Here is a 19,286-nt window from a genome sequence, read left to right as displayed (position 1 = left end):
ATTGCCCAAGTACCCTGAGTTTCCCACAACCAAAGGAAGGAAAGAAGGAAGGAAGATTTCCAATGCTCCCTGCCAGCTGCCCTCAAAGAAACTCAGTGAGGAAGATAAAAAGGAAGTTGAAAACGACTCTCACTTCTACTACTTTAACATAATTATAATTGGTTAAGAATATCATAATATAGAAGAAGGATCTCCAAATTAAAAGGTCCAGGGTATATAACAATATCCATTTGTATTCATTTACCTATCTTAGGTAAGAAAGCCAGGTGAATGATACTGAGCCAGTCCCTCTCTCCTAGCCCTGTGCCAGTTCACATATTTTATTAGTTTATCAAAATATAAAATACAGACATACAAAGAAAAATGAAGATAATGGGAAAATAAGGGAGGAAAAGGGGAAGAGAAAAAAATATAGGGAAGTGATGGCTAACCTTGTTGTTGTTGTGTGGCGACATAATGCAATGCATGCACGATCCCCCCATGCGCCCCATCCCCTCACATATTCACGTGAACCCCCTGTGTATACACATGTGCGCATGACCCCTGTGCTCCCCCCACCCCCTGCGCATGCACCCCACCCCCCATGTATGTGCGATGGAGCTGAGTTGGGGCAATGGCTCACATGCCCACAGAGAGGGTTCTGTGTACCACCTGTGGTACACTTGCCATAGGTTCGCCATCACGAGAATAGGGTAAAGGAGAATGCTCAACTCATAATGAATTTTTGCTCTCCTGTTGTCCTTCTGTTTCTGTTTAGGTAAGGAAATATATCTGAAATGATGATCTAACGGGTGACATATTGTATAGTTTATCATATAGTTTCAGCCAGACTTGTTTTTCCTTTTTACTGCTTGTCTATAGATTCAGAAAAAATGATGAAGGGTCTTTTATTGATACAACTAATGTAGTATACCATTCTTTCCAAATGGATTGGAGAAAACAACCCAAAGTTTAAATTGGCTTTCTCTCTAATTCCTTAGTTAAATCATTTATTTTAAATAGGGAAACCAACCAATTTCTCTAAAAAGAATATTATTTTGATCATCTTAAGTGTAAGTGAATTAATGCTTTCTGACTATCTTACTGCATGTTCTTATCACACAATATGACCAAATTCTATCCAAAGTAGTGTCCATTATACTACAGATCTGTTCAATAATGCAGGATTATGAGCAAGACTAAATATATTCCTAGACTGTATTTATTTTAAGAGAGATTTTAGTGTGAAGTAAGCATAGCAGATATTCATTCTAAATCTTAGTTGCCTATAAAATTTGATTTTGAAATGTTGTATGTTCACGTTTCTTTTTTTATTCTTGTTTTTACACTCACCTGGTCTGTGCAAAATGGTGAAGAATATCCCACAAGGTTTGACTAGAGCTGAATGTGTCCTGGAGTCTAGAACCATCATCCAATTGCAGTGCAATCCGTATCTATGAGATAATATACATGTGTATAGAAGATATACGGATACTCATCAATTAGTAAAGCTGCTCATGAAACGTGTTCAAAATCACATCTGGTAAACAGAAATCTGGCCCCTGTCCTTAGTTTTAACTATTGCTTCAGAGCAGCAGGTATTTGTGGCATTTAACACTTATAATAAACAAACTCTCTAAAACAAATAGCTGACAGCATGGATTAAGTTTTATTTTTATTATTGCCATAGAGTTATAAACATTAAAGTAAGTCCACAAACTCCACTATGGAATATACAATTTCAAATGGCACCTGATAGATAAAATGTTTTTACTCATCCAGTATGTCTGGAAGAATTAGCAGAAGAATTATGTTACTCCATGACCTATTTGTTCCACAATAGCCAAGCTTGATAAGTGCCTTATTATTGGACCTTTTTCATATGAACAAGCTTATTATAAACGAGAAAGAAATCAGTTTCTTTGAATAATCTCAGAGCTATTTTATGTATTTCAAGTTTTTTTAAAATTTACATTTTTCCAGGGAATCATCCTAACGCAGCAAGCTTGGTTTATGTTCATAATAATCATTCTGAGAATAAAACTCTAAAAGGTTTTTTCACATTGTTTTCAATAGATCTTAAATCTTATCTGAACTTAACTTCATTTTCTAAAGCTTTATTTTCTTTAAGTAAAGGTTCTCCTCACATATATGTGCTAATCATTCCCAACTCTGGAGCGGAGCTCATCTCCGTTTCCAAGCCAAAGAGCGAACACTGTCCGAAGATGTCTCCATGCTCATGTGGCCGGCATGACTAAATGCTGAAAGTGCACGGAACACTGTTACCTTCTCACCAAGGTGGTTTCTATTTTTCTACTTGCATTTTTACATGCTTTCAAACTGCTAGGTTGGCAGAAGCTGGGACAAGTAACGGGAGCTGACTCCGTTACCAGCACTAGGGATTCAAACCACCAAACTGCCGACCTTTCTGATTGACAAGCTCAGCGTCTTAGCCACTGAGCCACCGCGACCCTCTATTTTCTTTACCCAATGTCAAATTAAGTTATAACTATAAGCTTCATTCAGCACATGATATCATTTTTAATCCATATAAACTATTATTTTAGTAAGGTATCAAGCTTACCATATTGTTTCAACTCGAGTACTATTTGTTCTAGCTTTTTACAACAAATTTAAAGTCTAGTATCTAGATTAAAGGGACCCAAAAGAGCTACTTAGGCTCTGCATAACACAATAAGCTTATAACCAACCCTCTATAACAAATAGCACACAGGAGATTATAAATGGCAAAATCCCCAGTGAATTTCATATCTGAGCATCTCATGCAAGCATAATTTGAGATCTGCTTCTTTGGGAACTGAAACACTTGGTTAACATGCTGTAAACACACTTGTACTGTAGGTTTTTTCCCCAAGCACATCATCCGTTTATATTTTCTCTGTCCAAATTCAGGATAAAAAATAAATTTTGTTATAATCTAAACAAAGAGTCATGTTGGTTTTTCTCAAAATTGATTCTGGCCAAAGGAATACTTCTACCGGTAGTTGCAAACAGGTACATTTGTTTCTTTATTCTATTAATTAAATCGGTTATCTGCCAACTACAAAGGTTTACAACACAACATAAAACTAATAAAATAAAATTGAATGAATAAAAATAGATAAAACAAAATAAATGCTTTCAAAAAGCCAAGTTAATTGTCTTAATTCAGAACACAACCCATTTCAAAGACTGCAACAGCACAAAAGGATCAACTGGGGGGATAGGGAGAAAGAAGGTTCATGGGTGGCTTCCCTGGTAGAAGGAAAGACCCAGACAGGGGATCAAGAGCTCCACCCAAGCCTGTAAAGAAGGGACCTGGCTGGTTGCTTCACCTGAGACCCTGAGAGAGATTCTTTCCCCAACAGTAGATATTTGTCTGAGTGGAGTCAGGAAAAAGTCAAGCGGTTCCAAGAATATTACAGTAAATTCCAACCCCTCCCGCTCCCCCCTCCCTCTCCCCCCCAGCTGTGTCCTGAGGAGGGAATAGAGGGAGGTAGCAGGAAACCATGCATTGGATAAACACCAGTATTGTGTTGTCCTGCTGTAAAATATAAGTTATTGTATATAGTTAAAAGTATAAAACTCTGCATTGTCTAGTTTACCGTGTCAACTATTTCCAATGAGGAACAAAATGTAAACTCCAGTTCAAAAAGAATCCTGTCACACTTTGACAATCAACCACAATGCTGTTAAGAATCCAATTGGCTTAGTTTCTACAGGCCTAGCTCCTTCAAAAAGAGCCATGTCATCCATATATTCATTCTAATTTGGCCAGGATTCCTCTAGAATACAAACCAGTTGTTCTCTAGATTGTTAATTTGTGCAAACAGAATTTATTCAGAAAAGGCTATAGTTTTTCTTCAACACAGCATTTGGGCCCTGTTGCCACAACTGGGAGTGAGACATCTATGGAAGACATATTGCTAGATTATTTTACTTATTACTCTAGTTCTATTTTATTCTGTTATTGTTATTAGTAAAATGCTAGAAGTCATATTATAGTATAGTAGTATTGAAAATAATATAAACAAATAAGAACATTTGGTGGCAGACCACTTTTATTCCCTTCAGAGGTAATATGGTTCTCACACCAAATCAACTAGATGGTTGTCAATCCATAGCAATGAATAAACATGTGGTATCCCCATCTAAATAACTTCTCTCTGGTTAGAATAAACAAATCAAAGCGCACATGATTTGTGTCATGTTTTAGCCTGTGACAACATATTTTAACAGACAAATCTGGTAATAGTAATGTTAATGCTTATGGTAAAATGTGGTCTATTATCAAGACCAGTTGGTCTTTTATTCTGGAGCCCAACTTTGCTTTTATTCCTGGTCTATTACGCAAAAAAAAAATGCTAGTTTCTAGATCCTCAAGTATCTCTTAAGAAATATAAATCACATGTTTAATACTTTTCATTACATTCCCTTGAGTTCTGGATTTGGAAAACTTCTAGCTGAATGAAATATTATATGAAAGTTATTTTTCTGATACTGGTTTTGCAGTCAAAACTGGTCTTCATTTTGTAGCTGTATAATGATATGTTTCAAATTAACAATAAGTAGAGGTAATATGCCATGTTCTATCTTTCACATGCACAAAAAAGAAAGATAAACAAAGCAGATCAGAATTATGTCTGCTACTTTTGAGGGTACACTAATTTGGATATACTGATTTTTGTTCTCTTTCAACAAGAAATTACTGAGAATATAACTTTTCCCTTTTTCAATATCATTTATGTTACATCTGAAAATCTGTAGTCCTCTAGGTTACTGAATTACGTACCATTCCAAACACTCCTTACCATTGGCTGTGCAAGATGAGGTTGATGAATTATATAGCTTAACACAGCAACGTAGAGGATCCACCTTGATTCCAACAAACTAAGTCAGAAATTCTGAGCTGTAAAATATATATATAGGTTGCCAGAAGAAGACCCTTACAAATGTTCAGGAACAAGTAGCAATTCCTATGCAGACAGAATATCATTATAAATTTGCATCCTGGGTTTTGATTAAGTCAATTTGGTATTTTAAAGAAAATTATTTAAACATCTAATAAATCTAAAAGCAAAGCTACAGAGACACTATAATTGGATATCATTCCACAAATAGCGTTCATCACTGAAATAATTCAAGGATCTGAAGAAAAAGATATTTAAAAAATCATTCTAAAATTTTGACAAAAGTTTTCAAAGTAAACCTTAGATGCCACAAAATTTCATATGCACCATGTTTTTGCTGGCAGGATGTTTTTGATGTCATTCTTATAGGATAGCCAAGAGGGTGACTTGCTAGAAGCAATCCGATGCTCATGGGAAACATGGCATCACATCAATCACCACTCAGAAGGACTAAAGTACTTGCTTCCTCCACTAATAAGGCTAGCCCAATGCCTTCCCTGCCCAAGAACAGCTTTCAGATTATTGTTGGCTCTATAAAAATGTTGACAGCTGACATCACTAGACCACAAGATGTTTGCCCAGAAATCTACTCTGCCAATTACATCAGTTTTTAGGCAACAGTACAAAGCCAAGAATTTCACAAATACACATTCAGGCAACTAAAACTTTACAGAAATTCCAAACTATATATTAAAACTTAATCCAGAAAATAGAAAAACATGTCAATTAATTTCTAAGTTTACAACGATGGGAAAACAACTGATTAATAGATAAATTATTATCTGACCTTTCCATCATTGATACAAGGATTTTCACCTTTCACTGTCTTACAAATAGTTCAAAAATCAAGAAAGTTTCTGGAGTAAATTTAAAATTACATCTCTGTTGCACATTTCTAAATAAAACCAATTTATAAAAATGTACTCGACTCCTGGATGGACTATACTCATCCTAATATTTTACCATGTAATTGCAGTCTACCTATCCAGGATAATATACATACATATTCATCATTCATGAGTTTAAAAAATCATATCCAAGGGAAGATATTCTGATATAAGAAATGTAAAGAAGATCCAGACATTTAACATTTTGTTTTTTATGGTTAACACAGCTAACAACATTAATTACTAGTTTGTTATAATCTCTGAACTTCTTTTTCTTCCTGAAGACATTTTATTACCAGGCTAGGTAACATTATCAGTGAATAAGGGAGTGAGGTTTACTGGCTGTTGAACCGTGGTAGCTTGTCCTACCAACCTTAACTAGGGTATTGCTTCTTTCTTCATTATTCCTGTTTCTCTGATGTTTGGGGGTTATTAGTTAATAAGAGATGTGATGAGGAAGGATGTCCTTTAGGGTCGTCCTAAGGTTGTCCTTAGGAAGCTAACACAGTCCTAGGCTGCCATAACAGAGGGACAGACTCAAGACTACGTGAAGTGTTAGTACCATTTTATAATGCCTTGGAATAGTTTTGGTTGCCACAAAAAAGATGTTGAGATTCTAGAAAGAATGAAGAAAACAAAAAAGATGATTCGGAGTCTGGAAGCTAAAACATATGAAGAAAGATTGAAGGAATTGGGTATGTCCATTTTAATGAAAAGAAGGCATAGAGGTGACATGATAGCAGTGTTCCATTATCTAAGGTGATGCCACAAATAAGTAGATGGGTTAACCTATTTGCTGAGCAACTGAAGGCAGAACAAGAAGCAATGGATGGAAACTAATCAAGGAGAGAACCAACCTAGAAATAAGGAGAAATTTCCAGACAAAACAATTTGTCAGTAGAACGGCTTGCCTTGAGAAGTTGTGGGTGCTCCAACACTGGAGGTTTTTAAGAGATTGGACAACTACTTGTCTGAAATGGCGCGTAGGGTCTCCTGCTTAAGCAGGACGTTGAACTAGAAGACTTCCAATTCTGTTATTATTCTGTTTGTCCTCCTCCTTGATTTTGTATACTTTTTTTGACGGCTTAAACATTAAGCATATCTCTGTGTATGTTAATAATTGATCTGTCAAGAGTGCTAAGCCTCTATGAATTATCTTCCATTTTTGAATTTTATGAACAGTTTCCCAATTGAAACTGTTTTGTAACTTGTCAGTGTGTGATGAATTTAAGGACCTTTATTTGTTTGTTGTTTACAAAAGTTACTGGCTGCCCATTTTACCATTGGGTAACTCTGGGCAGGTTACAGTCAGTGAAGGGTTGCTGCCGGTTTTACTACTGGCTGGCTTCTTGCACGCTTTGCACGGGCACACAGTTCAATTTAAATTGTTCTTCGCGCATGTGCAGAACAATTTACAGTGAACTGCGCACGTGCGGTCACTAGAAAACAACATGGCGGCAGCAGCAGTTTGAGGGCGTGGCAAGCCTGGGTCAATGCCAGTTCTGCGACCCAGGCAAAAATACCTACTGATTCGGCCGAACTAGGAGCAACCCACCTCTGGTTACAGTTAGATATACAGTTAAAACATAAAAAGACATTAAAGCCAAAGACATATGGGGTGTAGGTGGAATAAACCACCTCTTACGCTGTTCCCCCACTGGGACTCCAAGCCGACTGGTACAGTCATGTCTTTAGGCCCTTACAAAAAGATATTATGTATTCTGACTAATAACTAATATTCATGATACAGTCTATCTGTCTGTCTTCTACCTGCTTGTCAGTCTTTGCACTGTATGTTGTATAGGTTGTCCTCGACTTACCATTGTAAGTGAATGAGAAAGAGCTGTCTGCTGAAAGAGGAAAAAGCAACGCCTTCTGTGACAAGAACTGATGGCTTGAGATGGAGAAAGGAGCCAAGGTGGCGCAGTGGTTACGGTGCAGTACTGCAGGCCACTTCAGCTGACTGTTATCTGCAGTTCAGCGGTTCTAATCTCACCGGCTCAAGGTTGACTCAGCCTTCCATCCTTCTGAGGTGGGTGAAATGAGGACCCAGACTGTGGGGGCGATATGCTGACTCTGTAAACCGCTTAGAGAGGGCTGAAAGCCCTATGAAGCGGTATATAAGTCTAACTGCTATTGCTATTGCTAAGATCCCAATGATCTAAGCTTTCTGTTCCTGGTCCTCTCTTTCCCTGTTGTGATCTAGAAAGTTAAAAAGTCTTTCCAGTGCAGGGTAGGGAGAGGACCTGGGACGATGCACTGAAGGAACAAAGCTTGGAGACTTCTCTTTCTCTGTCATAGAATGCCAGTTTCCCTGCCCCTCTGGATTAGAAACTCTTTGCAGAAAGACTGAAAAATCATGCAAGAATGAAACATGTTTTCATGCAATTTTCAGAAATTTTGGAGACCGTGCAATTTCCAGCGGTCCTCTTGCAAATTTTTCAGAGGCCATACAAGGGCATGTATCATTTTCACAGCACCTCCACAGCCTCCAAACATTGCACAAAAAACACACTCCATTCTTGAATGATTTTCGGAAGCTGCAGAGGCCAAGCAAGAATGGGGCTTGCTCTCATGTGGCCCCTGGACCCTCCAGAAATTGTATGAAAGATCTGTGGTTTCATGTGGTTTTTGGAAATTGCAGAACAAATTTCAAGAACGAAGGCCTAATTCAACCTGGGACTGCCTTGATAGGCCATGTACTCAACAGAAAAAGATTACTGCATGAAGGTAAGTGGCTTGCAATGGATCCTGGGGAGCACTAGGCATCAGAGGTAATCTCACCTTGAGGATGGCCAGAGGGAGCCTTCCTAAGTGGCAGTAGAATTGCTAAGGCTGAAGTTGAGGCCCAGGCCGCACAGCCTCAGAGCTGCCATCTATTGCTGCTGTTCAGAGTGGCCTAGATAGAAGGTTGGCAGTTTGGGGGGTAATTGCAGTATCCCTGTGGTTGGAAGAGTGGGAGTGCAGCTGAGTACTCAAATTTTGATTGTATGACTATAGGGGTGCTGTATCAACCCTAACTTCAGGCAGGGGTCATAATTCCAGTCATTGCCATTGCAATTTCCAACGGCCGTTGAATGAACGGTCATTAATTGAGGACTACCTCTAACAAAAGTTAATAGCATTAGGAACTAAGAATTGGAGCCTCCTTATTAAATAAACGGATACTTCTTAAATAAACTGATAGAATAAAGGTATAGGGGTCTGTCAATTCCCAGGGAGGTGTTCCACACAATAGTGTCTGCTCCAGAAAAGATATGTTTCCTAAATTCCACTAAATACCAATATTTACTAAAAGGGACCTGTAGCATGCTTACTCTATCCAATCTGATAGAATGGAAATATACCCTCAAGGAGGAGGAGCCCACCTTTAGCAGCTGTGGTGGCGCAGTTGTTAGAATGCAGTATTGCAGGCTAATTCCGCTCATTGCCAGGAGTTCAATCCTGACCAGCTCAAGATTGCCTCAGCCTTCCAACAATGTTCTCTCTAATTTTTTTTCAGTGTGTGCGGAAAAGTATAGTGTGTGAGGGGCACATTTTCATGCCTGAGCACCTGAATTTTTTTCACAGATGTTTCACAGAGCAATTGATTTATAGGATCTGAATTGGAATAGAGAAAAATGGTTTTGTGCGTGCGCATGTGTGTGTTTGAGTAAGCGAGGGATCCGATAAGGGAACTGCGCCTATTTAGAAAAGGTAAATTATTGCAAACATGATCAGTCGAAGATAAGTATGGGGACAGACTGGGCGGTAGAGAGAAATAATAAGAGTGAGAAAGAGGAAGAAAAAAAGAGGGAAGAGAGACAGAAAGAGACAGAGAAGGAGAGAGAAAGTGACAGAAAAGTGCGAAAGAAGGAGAGAGAGAGACAAAGAAAAAGAGGGTGAGAGAGACAGAAAGAGACAAAGAGGAGAGAGAAGGGAAGAGAGAGAAAGTGACAGAAGAATGGAAAAGAAGGAGAGAGAAAGAGAAGACAGACAAAGAGAAAGAGGATGAGAGAGACAGAGGGAGAAGAGAGGAAGAGGAAAGAGAGAACATCTCATTTCAACCCTAAGGTGCAAATATTCTCTTTGATTAGTAATTTTATTTGTCCATTTACTATCCAATACTCTCATTTCTCCTTAAATTCATCAAGAATTCCCTTCTTTCTATTGAATTTATCACAATACCTTGAGAACAACTTTTTCAGCATAGCTTTACAGCTATTTAAAATATATAGTAATTTAGGTCAGGATTTCAGAACATTAGTCTATTTATAAGTCACTAAGTGCAAAGAAACAGAATTCAGAAAGTTGGCTTCCTTTTTGTAATTGCCTATTGTCTGCTTAATTTTCTACCTACATTTTTGATAACTGATATTCACTGTTGACCCAAGAAGCCCATTGTAGAAAGAAACCCTCCCTATGAACTTTGTTGGGTTTCCATGGAATAAAGTTTGATCTTTTTCTCAACCATACAGTAGCATATTCTTTCTAAGGAGGATATAATCAAGATAGTCCATAATTGCCTATCAATCTAACAGTATGGTGATTGACAATCTCTTTATATTGCAACTCTAACTCTTTCAGTCTTAAAGGTTTGGTGAGGAGAAATCCAAAAATTCTTTTACAGGAAAAAATGCTTGCACAATTGCATCCATGGAGACAGACAGACACACACACACACACACACACACACACAACACACAGAGAAACAAACTTAACAAAGTGCTAAGTCTGCCCACCAACTAACTAATTTTCTCTCTCTCTCTCTCAATGCGAGAGAGAGAGAGAGAGAGAGAGAGAGAGAGAGAGAGAGAGAGAGAGAATCCCTCCTTCCTTCAGCCCAACTCGCGCTGGCATCCCAGCCAGACGAGAGGGACTGTAGAGGGTCTCCCCGAGTCTAGGGCAGCGAGTCATTCGCTGGGAAACTTGCCTCTTGGAAGGAATGACCCAGCATGGCTCCCGCTTTCGACCCAACGACCGAATGGAGAAGCGGAGAGGCAGGAGAGACGAGGCAGGAGAGATGAAGTGGAAGCCAAGCCAGGTCATTCCTTCCAAGAGGCAACTTTCCCATCGCTGCTGGGAGCCCGTCCCATGCCTTTTCCCAACCCCCACACCCCTTCTCCCAGCTACTTTCTGCCTTCTGGATCTAGAACTGATTGCTGACTCCAGGCTGGCTCTCCTCTCCTATTGTCGTGGAAGGCGTCTCACAAAAACCACTGCCCGGAAGTTGGAAACTGCTGCGTGGTGTTTTGTTGCCACATGCACCGCCGCGCAGCCGCGCAACTTAGAGGGAACATTGCCTTCCATCCTTACAGGTTTGATAAAATGAGGACTCAGATTGTTGGGGGCAAGAAGCTGACTCTGTAAACTGCTTAGAGACTGCTGTAAAATACTATGAAATGGTATATAAGTCTAAGTGCTATTGCTATAAGACACCAGAATTTGGCGGCCTCACAAATGCAAAGTCATTAGGTTTTGCTTGGGTTGAGTTGGAGCTAGTTCTTCCCTGTCTAGACTCTTACATCCTCCAGGCACTGGGTCATCACCACAACAGCATCTTCCACCCAACCCGGGTAGAATTGTGCAACTGGGTATAATCAGCACATTGATACTGTACCCTTACCAACAAATGACCTCACCCAACAACTGTATGAAGATGTTAAAGAGGAACAGTTAGTGACCTGAGCACTAAAGCATCCCATACTCTACATGGGGCTGCCCCTGAAGAGTGCTTGAAGACTGCAGTTGGTCCAGAATGCAGCCGCGCGAGCGATAATGGGTGTACCTAGATACACCCATGTTACACCTATCCTCTGTGAGCTGCACTGGTCTCCGGACACGCTTCAAGGTGCTAGTTGTTACTTTTAAAGCCCTACATGGTTTAGGACCTGGTTATCTGAGAGACCGCCTCCTGCCATTTACCTCCCAAAGACCGATAAGATCACACAGATTGGGCCTCCTCCGGGTGCCATCGGCGGGTCAATGTCGGCTGGCGACCCCCCGGGGGAGGGCCTTCTCTGTTGCTGCCCTGGCCCTATGGAATGATCTCCCCGTAGAGATCCGGACCTTCACTACTCTTCCGGCCTTCCGTAAAGCTACTAAGACCTGGCTGTTCCGGCAGGCCTGGGGCTGTTGATCAGCATCCCGCCCCATTTTAAGTGGTATGTATGTTGTGTAATTTTAAATAATTGCATTTCTATTTTTAATTTTTATATTCCCTGGTTGTCTCTAAGCCGCCCAGAGTCCCCCTGGGAGTGAGCGGCATACAGATACTAATAAACTTCCAAACTTCCATACTGCATGAGCCTAGGACTAAACCTCTCCCCACCAAAACTGACTGAAATCAACTATGAAGAATGAGAACCACTGCAAAACAGTGTTTCCCAATCCTAGGACTAGTCCAAAGTATCCCTAGCTAATGGTATCAAAAGCTGCTCAGAAATTTAGGAAAGCCAGAGCGGTTGCACCGTCTCCATCGTAAGCTCTCCAAAGGTCACCCCCAAAGCACAACTAGTATCGTCTCAATGCTATACCTTTGTCTGAATCCAGATTGAAAGAATCCAAATAACATTACATCAAAGGCCCTCTACAGCAGAGCTTTTCAACAACCTCCCTAGAAAGCGAAGGCTGGATATTGGACAAAAGTTATTCAACATGGTGTTCCATGGAAGGCTTCTTAAGGGGGTGGTACCAAGGCAGAAGGTACCATCTCCTCCACAAAAAGACATTAATCATTTGGCCCCAACCACATGGAACCTCCCAAGAAGTCTTAATCAACCAGAAGAAATGTTAAGGTAATGATGATTTAATTGCTGACCAGCTGCTGTAAGGCTGTAAACTAAGATGATGAAATCAGAATGAGTCAGCACGGTTACTGCCACTTTAAGAAGCTGTGTATATCAGCTGTCTAAATATTCAATAAGATCAGTTATAGTTCTTCCAATAGAGGTTTATGATTAAATCTACCCACTTCTAGATATAAAAAGATACTAATAAGCATATGATGATATGCGGTTTTCTAATTATATCTGACAGAAAATAAATCAAGGAATATTTTATAATTCACTCACCAGAAATATCTAATTTAAATAGTAAACATAAGCTATGCACCAAAAATCTGATCATGTACTATAGGTTGACTTTTACTCCAAATAATATTCATAATCATTTCATACTGAAGGCCTGGAAATCCAAAATCCTCTTATATCCAAAATGGCAGCAAGGAATATTTAACGTAGCCATACATAAAAAAGCAGCCTACTTGAAGAATCAGATTCCCAGAATTTAAGAATACATTGAGAAACACAGTGGCATTCACATACAACAACAGCACAGGCCTGCTTGACAAGATAGACCCATTCATTTTTTTTAAGTGATAATCATGAGTGCTAACTTGCTCTTTCTTAGATAAATCAAAGTTTTAAATCAAGGCAAAGTATGATTTCAAACTCTGTATGTTATTAACACAAGAATCAGTCAGATTTTCCAATTTCCACATAACCAAACTACAACGCAACCATCCAGGTTTGTAAATACCACCTACTGGCAGAAGGAGCACATGTTTGTTTTCAGGTTGTATAAAAGCATGACTATACTTGAAATATAGTGGAATATTACCATATTTTAAAACTAGAATTCTGCTATTGCTACGTTATCTCCATTCCTTTCTTTCTCCTTCCCTTGTTTAATGCATTAATACAATTTAATACACTAAACTGTATTAATAAAAGGAGAAAGAGGGAAGGGAACTAAAAATGAAAAGTAAATTAGCATATTCTATAGGGATTAAAGAATGCTTTTATATACATAGTATTTTAAGATGCATAACACTTCATTTAAATAATTTATGTTCATGAATATATTTACCATAAGGTAGACAGGGATCCCTGCTAAGGGGGAGGGGAACATATTGTTGTCTAAGAAAAATCTACAAAGATCTTGATAATAAATAAAAATAAAGTCATCATAAAATGAAAAGTACATACTGTATCTTCAATCCCATCTCTATTACGAGAGATTGGCACCATCTCCAATTTGGCATTGTTGGGTAGGTTGGCAAATCTCCATTGCAAAGAAAGATCCAGCACGGTCCTCTGAAATCTGAAAAACATACATGCCTGTTAGTAAGTTTTTACACTGAATCTGCATTCATTCTTTTCAATATATTATTTCTAAAAGCGATTATATCAATAGATACAGTAGAAGGATAAGCTCTTATTTGGGGAAACAATGATTAAAATGGAAGTTAGTCAGAAAGGCTAAATTTACATGCAGATAAACCCAGACTTATGGCCACTCATCCAGTGACTGTTCAAAGTTACTCCAGTACTGAATGAAGAGACTTACAAAGGACGCCTGTATTTGCAGCTTTTGTAGCACCCACATGGGCATCTGATCAAAATTTGGACACTTAACACCCTACCCACAATTATGACCACAGTGGTACTTCAACTCCCACTTGCCCCTCACCTCCCTATCTATGCTCTTCTGATCTCTAGTCTTGTGCTCCACCTCCCCAGCTGACCTTTAGTTTCTTGCTCCTGCTGATGAAGCATATTTAGCATGGCCCTTCGCAAGGCAGCTACTGGTCACACGAGGCTTTCTTCCAGGTCATGCACAATGGCTTCCTTGAAAGACTGAGACTGGAACTGGGTTGGGGTGACTAAGGCTTTGCAGTGCACTGCTGGGCTTTGTGCTGTGGCTCAGGGGCCATGTTTTGCAGCCCCAGAGATGTAATGCACTAAAAAGGTCATTTGGGTCATACTCCTGGATTGAGTTGGCCTTTGCACAGCAGCTCAGGGGCTAATTTTTACAGCTCCAGAACCATGCCACACCTGTCATCAATGGGAACAAGACAACAGCAAAGGTAAGCTGTGGAGGGCAGAGTGCAAGGTAGCTGCAGCAACATGGCAAGCAGCCCTAGACCCATGCAATTCTGGGCTGCCTGCTGCCAGATTAGTATGGGTCCTCAGCTAATAATCACAATGGGGAGTGCCAGGACTGCTGCCACTAAGCAATGTGAGCATGTCAAATCTCACTTTACAGCTACATCACTTAGCAACAGAAATTCTGTTCCACCCCAACCTCCGAACAAGTTCAGGAGAAATTTTCAGAGGCAGCAGAAGGCACGAAGCTGTCAAACATTTGAAACAGGCTAAAAAGCCCCGTGGCTGCACCCGCGGCTTCACTCACAACATGAAGAACAACTTCCAATCCTGGTGATCTTATTAACCAATTCAATCAGTCCAGGGAATAAAACTAATTTTCTTTCAACTCTGAGCTGAGAGCTCAAGAAAACCAGTTCGGTGAGCTGAGATTGAATTGAAAGACTGAGGACCGTTACCAGGGAGGCATGACTTCAGAATTTCAATTCAGTCAACGAGCCCCCTGTCTATTACCATGGAGAATAGAGGACCTCCTGCATTGCACTAAGCCATAAAAATAGTGTTTTTTATTTTACTGTATGAAGCCATGTATTGAGATTTTATTCACCAATGTTTATGGATTAATGTTGCATGATTCTAACCAATTATGGTTTATTCAACGTCATATGGCTTAGAACAATGTCTGAACCAATCAATGAGTGTGTTTACAAGGAATGCTAAGCCAAATTTTTTATTTGAATTAGTTATGTCATCCAAACCCAGGGACAATTGAGAGTAAAGCTAAGGATTAAAGCTATTGGACTGTGGGTATATGCCCACTGATCTTTTTTTTTTTAATGAAGGAGCTGGAAAATGAAACTATATGACCAGGCCTGGGGGTGCCCACAGAACCAGAAACTTGGCTAGATGGCTCCATCACTGAGGTGAGCATTCTTATTCTCTCTCTGCCTAGGGTTTGTATATTTGTTTGTTATAATATTTATCTTTTGGTGTGGATTTTTATGCTTTTATATCTGTTGTTTTTATACCTAGGGTTTTATTCCATTTATTTCACCCACAGTCGCTTTTTGTGAGATGGGCAGCCATACAATTTGATTAAAAATAAAGCAGTAAGACTTACTTCAAATCATATTCATTAGGACTAAAATTCTGCTTTCTACAAACTTCTTCCAAGACCTGAAGAAAAAAATATATACAGAAAATTAATTTGGACTGACACACACAAGATATTTCAAATAGATTATTTACTTTTTCCTAACATGTGTCATGGAATTCAAATTCACATCTACATAGGGAAAAAATAACTGAGATCAACAAAAATGCATTTTAGAATCATATTAACTACTCATCAATGATACTACTTTTCACAGAAAGTGGAGTATCTGAATTATTAGTTCACAACATGGTCATGAATCATGGCTATAACAAGTGTCAAAATATAAGCAGTCCTCAACTTACAACTGTAATTGTGCCTAGATTTACGGTTGTAAGTTGTAACAGTCTTCAGTGGGCCACCACTTGACTATGACCAATTTTACAACCTTTTTTTTCAGCAGTCATAAAGCAAATGTAGCAGTTGTAATGCAAACACCACAGAAACATAGTAAATTATGATCATATGACCACAGGATGCTGAAAATGACTATAAACGTGGGACCTATTTACCGAATGTTCAAAATGCGATATGACTATGGGAGGGGATTCTTCACCATCAAAGCTTCAAATCTGGGCTACAAGTAGGATGGTCTGTCAAAACTTGGAGTAGTTTCTAAGTGATTGGTCATAAATCAAGGACTATCTGAGTCAATAGCTATGGTGTTGAATATGTATCAAAATACCGTTCATTTACTGCCCAATATATGTCATAAGCTTATAGTTGCGGGGGGGGGGGGAACCTATCTCCTTGAATTTGCAGGCAACAGCTCAGAAAGATTATAAACATGTTAAATATGTATCTAATCTCAAAAGAAATCAATCAGATTTGGTTAATATTTAGATAGGAATCATGTTTCTATAAATTGAACTTGAAAGTTTGAAAAAACCTGGAAGAAGGTAGCTTTAAACCACTTTCATAATGCTAATAAAACAGTGTGAATATGTTTATGTAGCTAACAGAACTCAACTTGATTACCAGAAATGGAAAATAACCTTTGTGATATAATTTTATTGTGCTTAGTGTCTATGCCCATATATGAGACACAATCATACAATTGTTTTGTTTTAGCTTAGCCCAAGATGTCAATATAGTCACTTTTTATGTCTTGACTGTCAATCTTGTCATTTGTACTTATTGCATAAGCCATACTTAAATTTTTAAAAAATGGCTTAACACAAGGTGCCAAACTAGTCTGTATGAAAAGAGAATTAACCAAAATCTGTTTGCATGGCAAGAAGAGAGTTAATGTGAACAAGTGTACTTATTTCTATATTCTCTTCCTCTCAGAGAAGTTCAGACAAAAACAAGTTTAAACAAAATAAACCAAATATCAACAACTAAAAACAAATGTGGAATTAAAATATTGCTTTACCTCAGCATGGCACTGGAAACATAGCTATAGAAGTCTTAAATTATGTTAAATGGAAGACATTTATCTTTCATTTACACATACCTCACAGAAAAGGCATTAGCCATGTCCACATGAAGATAAACTCTCCATTGTGCAGCACTTTTTAACCATAAACATTCAAACCCAGAATCTGTTATGCTTGCAATTACATTGTGTATTCTCATTAACTGGATTTTTGGCTCAATATATTATGTCAACACAGCAATAAATTTCACCATATCAAGGTTCACACATAACACTAAGTAGAAAGATTGCTTAAGTTTGCCCTACATTATGAACAGAACTGTTGGTTGTAAGACATGACATATCATTTAACACAATAGGCGAATTTGAGCTTATTTAATGTAATATTTAAAAACTGAGGCTTAATATGATGTATAATCTCTTAAGGTGATGAACTAGTCTCTGTGTCAAGTGTAGTAGAATATAAATTAGGATCTATTAGGGACATTCAGTTTATCTATGAAGTTCTATAAACTGTCTGAAAATAATCTCGCCACTAAATTAGTTTGCTGAGAAGAAAGTTTGAAAGAAAAATGTCATTGGATATGAACACAGTTTTAGTTTACCTCATGCTACGCGAATCCAGTTCTTGGGGTTAGCCTCTGGATAAGCATATCATGAGAACCCAGAAAAATAGATTAAGTAAAACACCAGTAAATTAACCATAGGAAGCATTTCATGCAAATATAGCAATTCATTTTTAATCTGGTTTTAAAGTAATAGTAAAAACATACAATCGACCCTAAAACTCTTTAAGTATCCCAATTGAATCACTTATACTGATCATTTCTCTTCAGTTGCTTTTCCTTTACACAGATCATATTTAACAACAGTTAATTCAGCTGCTTTTATTATCTCAATTTTTCTGGTTTCACATAACATTCTGAACCATATAGTAATCATACAAACCGGGTTGGCAGTGAGTTAAATTGTGGCTGGCTAATCTGTGGCTCAATAGATCATGTAACCTACTACTACTTTTATTTTTCAGGGTAGCTCCTCCCCAAGTTACACTTAGTAAGGCAAGCATGCACCAAATACACTCTGGCACAGCATAGGGGCCAAACACACTTTGTATAGGGACCGAATACACTTTGCGAAGCATAAGGATACTAGTAGTCCCTTCTGTTCCCTGTAAGAGAGAATTAGAATGGTGAGAATCCATAGGAGACGGCAGTGTTCCACGGAACCCCTTCTGCAAAGAGGAGCGTGAGAAAACACAATCCTCACCTGGGGAGCACATAGCCCCCCTTTCCCTTCCACAAAGGCCTAGCTTTCTATTTTTAACGACACGGCCACCCGCACGCAAGCTTTCTGCTTTCCCCCGCCCACAACAACATTCTGCGGGCCCGAGAGCTACTGAGGGGCAACGACCTGTCCACAGACCCAATCATAACTAGCCTGCTCACCTGTTTTCCAGATCGCGGCCAATCAGAGCGAACTCAACCCTCCCCACCCCACATACACAACCCCGTTTTGCCCGTCACCAAACCCACCTGGATCAGGGGGGTGCTTGGGCCTACTCTGACGGTCACTCGCCTCCCATTCGGGGCTAACACCGACACGGCGGAAGTAGCCCCTCCGCCGGCTGCCGACATCTTTCTCTAGCTCGTTCACTCTCCTCCCTCCTCTTCCTCCTAATGCAAGCCAGCTTTCCGCCAGCTTCCCCCGCCCCTTGTAGGCACCCGGTTCTTCCGCAACGAAGCCGAGTGGCCACGGCGAAGGGGTGCGGCTTCGACGTCGGACCACCCCGCTCCGCTCTTCATCCCAGCGGGGTTGTGCCTGGCCCTGGCGACCGTTCTCTATGGAGCAGAGAGGGAGCTTGGTCGAGGGAATCTCTTGGCCACATGCAAGGCAGCTTTGCCTGGACTCCCCTTTGGTTCACACGTAAGCTGACCAGATTTTCAGATTGGTAAAGAGGGAGACCATTGACGGGGTGGGGGGGCTTGATTAAAATTTTTATATTTTGTCAAAAGGTCACAAAAGGTAATTACATGACCCCAGGACACTGAAACCAGCATAAATACGAATCTGTTGCCAAACATCAAAATTTTGACCATGAAGATGCTGCAA

General features: G+C 39.4%; 1 protein-coding gene across 8 annotated transcripts in view; it reads right to left on the bottom strand.

Annotated features, from left to right (window-relative positions):
- ASPSCR1 (ASPSCR1 tether for SLC2A4, UBX domain containing) overlaps window positions 1–19,076 on the bottom strand; it is a 77,426-nt gene extending 58,350 nt beyond the window's left edge. For 3 of the 8 annotated variants that reach the window (XR_004254823.1, XR_004254822.1, XR_004254824.1), the window contains exons 1-4: window positions 18,710–19,076; window positions 15,764–15,819; window positions 13,744–13,858; window positions 1,333–1,433 (exon numbers count right to left, since the gene is read on the bottom strand). Coding sequence is in view for 4 of the 8 variants with exons in the window: in XM_032211671.1 (XP_032067562.1) it covers window positions 1,333–1,433; window positions 13,744–13,858; window positions 15,764–15,819; window positions 18,710–18,811 (374 nt within the window). In the remaining 4 variants the exon portion in view is untranslated. Of the gene's footprint in view, window positions 1–1,332; window positions 1,434–13,743; window positions 13,859–15,763; window positions 15,820–17,779; window positions 17,883–18,443; window positions 18,539–18,709 lie in introns of those variants that run through there. The other 5 variants (XR_004254825.1, XM_032211671.1, XM_032211668.1 and 2 more) reach the window with 5 other exon arrangements.
- Window positions 19,077–19,286: the final 210 nt, after the last annotated feature.

This window comes from Thamnophis elegans, chromosome 2 (assembly GCF_009769535.1).
Source record: "Thamnophis elegans isolate rThaEle1 chromosome 2, rThaEle1.pri, whole genome shotgun sequence".
NCBI lineage: Eukaryota > Metazoa > Chordata > Lepidosauria > Squamata > Colubridae > Thamnophis > Thamnophis elegans.
This window is presented reverse-complemented; position numbering and strand designations above follow the sequence as displayed.